The 4,151-nt window shown below is 53.1% G+C and overlaps 1 protein-coding gene across 1 annotated transcript; it reads right to left on the reverse strand.

Moving 5' to 3' along the window:
* Positions 1 to 2,078: 2,078 nt before the first annotated feature.
* Positions 2,079 to 2,315, reverse strand: UCRPA7_3129 (hypothetical protein; the record flags this gene model as incomplete). Its single annotated transcript, XM_007915686.1, has 1 exon — positions 2,079 to 2,315. One exon carries the CDS (start codon positions 2,313 to 2,315, stop codon positions 2,079 to 2,081), a length of 237 nt encoding a protein of 78 aa, XP_007913877.1.
* Positions 2,316 to 4,151: the final 1,836 nt, after the last annotated feature.

Consider the following 4,151-nt stretch of genomic DNA (forward strand, 5'->3'; position numbering starts at 1 on the left):
AGTATATGACTGAAGACTCCAGTGATCTTCTCACCGTTGCTGGACGTTTCATTATAGACGAAGTTCCAGGCACCAAGAATCTGATTGCTGCTTCAGGTGGAAGTTTTCATTCAGCCAAGTTTCTCCCGAATTTTGGAAGTTTGGTTCAACGATATCTTGGGAAGGGGGAGCCAAATGCATTGTTTGATGAAGTCTTGAGAGGATGTAAGTGGGAAAAACCTCACGAAGTACAACACGTTCATCCTGGGGTCATTCCAAAACCTGCAAAGGATTGAGCATGTTTATTCTAACGTAATTTATGGGGGAGCTGAACACTCGGCGAAGTTGAATACCCATTTCCATCTTATCCTACTTCACCTCTTCGCTATCTATAATGCACGTATCGATACGCAATTTTCACGCATATATGCAAATAGTTCGAACGGTATAGAGGCCGCAAAAAGCGCATCTAGAAAGCGGAGAGCACGATAGCTCCCCAACCAAACGCCAGGTCTTACTAGAGGAAGAAGTCGGGAAAGCGTACGCTTGCGTGTTTTTCTCGTTTAATTAGATTTCAACATATCAGCTCAGCAATTCGTACTCCTTCGGCACCTCGCGACTCTCGATCCAAGCTCTTATGCCTGGAGCAAATAGCTCTGGAAACTGTAAGTCCCACCATTGCATCGCTTCCCTCACCACAAACCCCTTGCACTCCGGACTCACACTCCCGAGTATCTTCCCGGCGTCCCTCGCATCCATGACCTTATCTAGCTTTGCACCAGCGATGATCGCGATCCTGACGCCCTTGATCTCCGCGAGGCTCTCCCGCATGATCTTGACGAGCTCGGTGAAGCCGGCCGTCAGCAGCGCCACGGACTGGTTCTTCCGGCACTGCTCCCGCAGGCCGGGGTGCTTTCAACTTTCCTAGTGTTTCGTCTCAGATGTGAGCATCGCTGGCGTTTGGGTTGAGTTTAGGGTTTAGGTATGCCAGGGTAGTTCTTTTCCCCATCCTTCGATCATGAGGATCACGTCTTCCGGTTTTGCTGCTTCACTACTCGATGGAGACTGCCGAGCGTAGGGCTGTGCGATAAAGAAACCTTAGGTGGTCAGTCATGCAATCAGAGAACAGGGACAGCGGTATTAGTCTGTTAGAGAATGATTGCCACTTCGAATGGCCTCTACGCCCCTTTTCCCCTCGGCTGTGATTTCGCCAACAGTCGGTTGTGGCGATAGCCCAGACTCACGGTTCGGCAGATTTCTGTCAGCCTCGTTTTCCCGTTCATGGAACACCACCGTGATGATAGCAACTATCTAATGGCAAAGCTTTGTGTTCCGCTATTATCGCATTGTCATATGCTTGTTCCTCCGCAAGGCGTCTTGATGGACAGGTGCTATCGCGACCGATCCGTGAGCTAAGTCGAGTTAAACCCCTCCACCACCCAAAGCTCAAAATCAACAATACTCCGATAAAAACGGTTGCCGGTGTGCCGGCCAGCTGGCAAGAGTGGGCACATACCCCTCAGGGTATTGTGCACCGCGTCTCCAGAATCAGTTCCTGCGCCATTGCTAGACTTGCAATGCCAAGTTGGCGATGTGATGACATGATGCAAGCGGCATGATAATATTGACCCGGTCGATGAGGCCAGGCGTCGGGATCTTCTTTGAGGACGTCCTCGTATTCGTCGCCTTCCACGAGCTCGTTTCCATGGCTGCCGGCTGAATCAGACCCGGGTTTTCCAGCGCCATCTTCATGGCTGTCACTACCTCCAGTCGACACGGCAGAGTCTTCTGCAGCGCTGGCCATCGGGGCCTTAGATGTATCGGCCGGGTCTGCACATGGCAGACTGAGTGCGCCGGAAAAGAGGCTCGCTGGAGGGACCAGACACTGCAGGTCTGCGTATGCCCAATTCTCAGGCTCGTCCTCATCCTCGTCCCACTCGGCACATCGAGGCACAGTCACGGAGCTTGGCTCACTGTGCCAGAACGACATCAGCACGCTCGCTGTCGTCATACATGATCCAGACAGGTGCATCCCCGTCCCCGTCTTGATTATGATCATGATCTTCATTCTGGATGCTCGTCACGTCGACGGCGACCACTTAGCCCGTGTCAATCGCAGGTGTATTGGACTTGGCGTTCCTCATCGTCAAACGGCCAATAGGAACGATCAGCCCGGGAAGGCGTCGTACGTCGGGGCTGCCAGGGGCGTCCGCACGGTCGCAGAGACCTTTGTGGAGCAGTTTGGTGAGCGGCTTCGGACCGGGGAACAGATAGACGGCAGCTAGAAGGGTGCAATCGCTCTCCATGGAGAACTTGGTACACGAGATCGGCAGCATCGTCTGGACCGTCAAAGAGGTCGAACTCGCCCTTTGGGGTGGTAAGGAGGGAGAGGCTGTCGCAGCTTCTCGTCCATACGGGGCTTGCGGATCATGTCGATGAAGTCCTTGATCTCGAGACAGCAATCGGCGTGAGAATCGGGACCGCTCCGGCGAGCCTTGCCTTTGTGCAGAGCTTCGTCGTCGTCTCAGTTTCGGATCCCATTATTGCCGTCGGCGAAATGGGAGGGAGGTGCCCTGTTGAGAAGGCTTGTTTCGGGGAGTGGATCGACAGCAGCGGTCGACCATACCAGTGTGTGTTCTGAGGAGCAATTGTCAGTAACGGACGGCCAGGTGGAATGAGAAGATGGAGTACGGGGTAGGGTGGGGAGAACAAACGGGGCGAGCTCGAACCTAGCAGATCGTCTCCATTACCGGCATTCACAACCGCATCTTCACCGTCGTGATGCTTCTCTGGGCCATGACAGTGATGCCCAGCTTGCTGAGGTTGGGACTGAGGTCGGGGCTGAAGTTGGGGAGGTTGACATTCAACTTGGAGGGTGTCCTGCTCCTGGTGGGAAGATGGCTGCCGTTGCCCAAGGGAGAGGCGCGAGAGACGGGGAAAATCGGAGAAAGATGCCATCTCGAGCTGCAGGAGAGGGCGATGACGGCGAATCCCGTTACTTTCCGTCTTTGATTTCCGGTTTTTGGCGGTAATGGAAGAGACGAAGTGACCTGCAAGGGGACAACAGATAAACAACAACAAGACAGGACTGCGCACCCACCCACAGGTTGCAGACCAAAGTCCAGGAGTTTGCGGGCGATGTAGTGAACAGCTGGCTGGCTGTCAGAATGCTGGACGCTGGGAAGTCGAAGAATGAAGGCCCGCTGGCTGATGGAGGGGGAAGATGGGAGGGAGAGAGATGGAGATGGAGATGGAGATGTGAGTGAGAGAGTCTTCTTTGGAGGGGTTTGGGCTTTCGTCACTCACGCACTCTGTCAGAGCTGAGGAAGGGGACCCACGCTAACGACCAAAGCACTCGCGGCACGTACCTTCCTAATGCTTTTTCCAGGGTCCAGGGGTCCAGCGATCCGCTTGTTTAGTTATAGTTAGCGCCTGTTGACATTCCATTCTTGTCTTGTCATGTCGAGTTAGCGTGAAGTTAGCGTGCCTGCCCTGTTTGTCTCTCCATCGTCAACTAATTACCCCGCATCTCATCGCATCTCATCGCATCTCATCTCATCGCCATAAGGCTGACAGGGACAGTTACCAAAGCAGTGAAACGGATTGACGAAGTGCGCGGTTGGGCAACGGCGAGTGCTGGGACGGGACGGGGTAGGGTAAAGTTGGAGAACAAGAACTTGGAGGTGCAGTGAGGCCAGCAGTGACATTCAAGATTATGCTAAGCCGATGATCACAGATTCATCACTGACTGCGCCATTCTTGCAAAACTCGAGAACGCAACCCGACAATAGACACGCCAACCTGCTACCATGAATGATGCGGAAAGGGTCTTAACGATGCAATTACTTGGGGTGGTGAGGTGTGTTGTGTGTTGTGGTGGGTTGAGCAGTCTTCCATTCGCTCAGCGCCTTCAGAGACAAAAGACGAAGGACAAACGGGCCAGTGATGCTTTGAGCGTCTTGCTCGCTGCCTTAAGAAGATTAAGATTTAGAAAGAAGATTAACATATGATTTATATATTAAACTTAAACTTACTTAACCCCTCAACCTCAATCTTAGGCGTATACCTTACACACACGCTAGCGAATCAGGTCGTACCCTTTCACCCAAAACCCTTTCACCTGAACGGGGGTCACGGACCACCGTAGACGCCAGGTCATCTCGCCTGCGTGC

Source organism: Phaeoacremonium minimum, assembly GCF_000392275.1.
Source record: "Phaeoacremonium minimum UCRPA7 unplaced genomic scaffold PA7_03_scaffold_230, whole genome shotgun sequence".
Lineage (NCBI taxonomy): Eukaryota > Fungi > Ascomycota > Sordariomycetes > Togniniales > Togniniaceae > Phaeoacremonium > Phaeoacremonium minimum.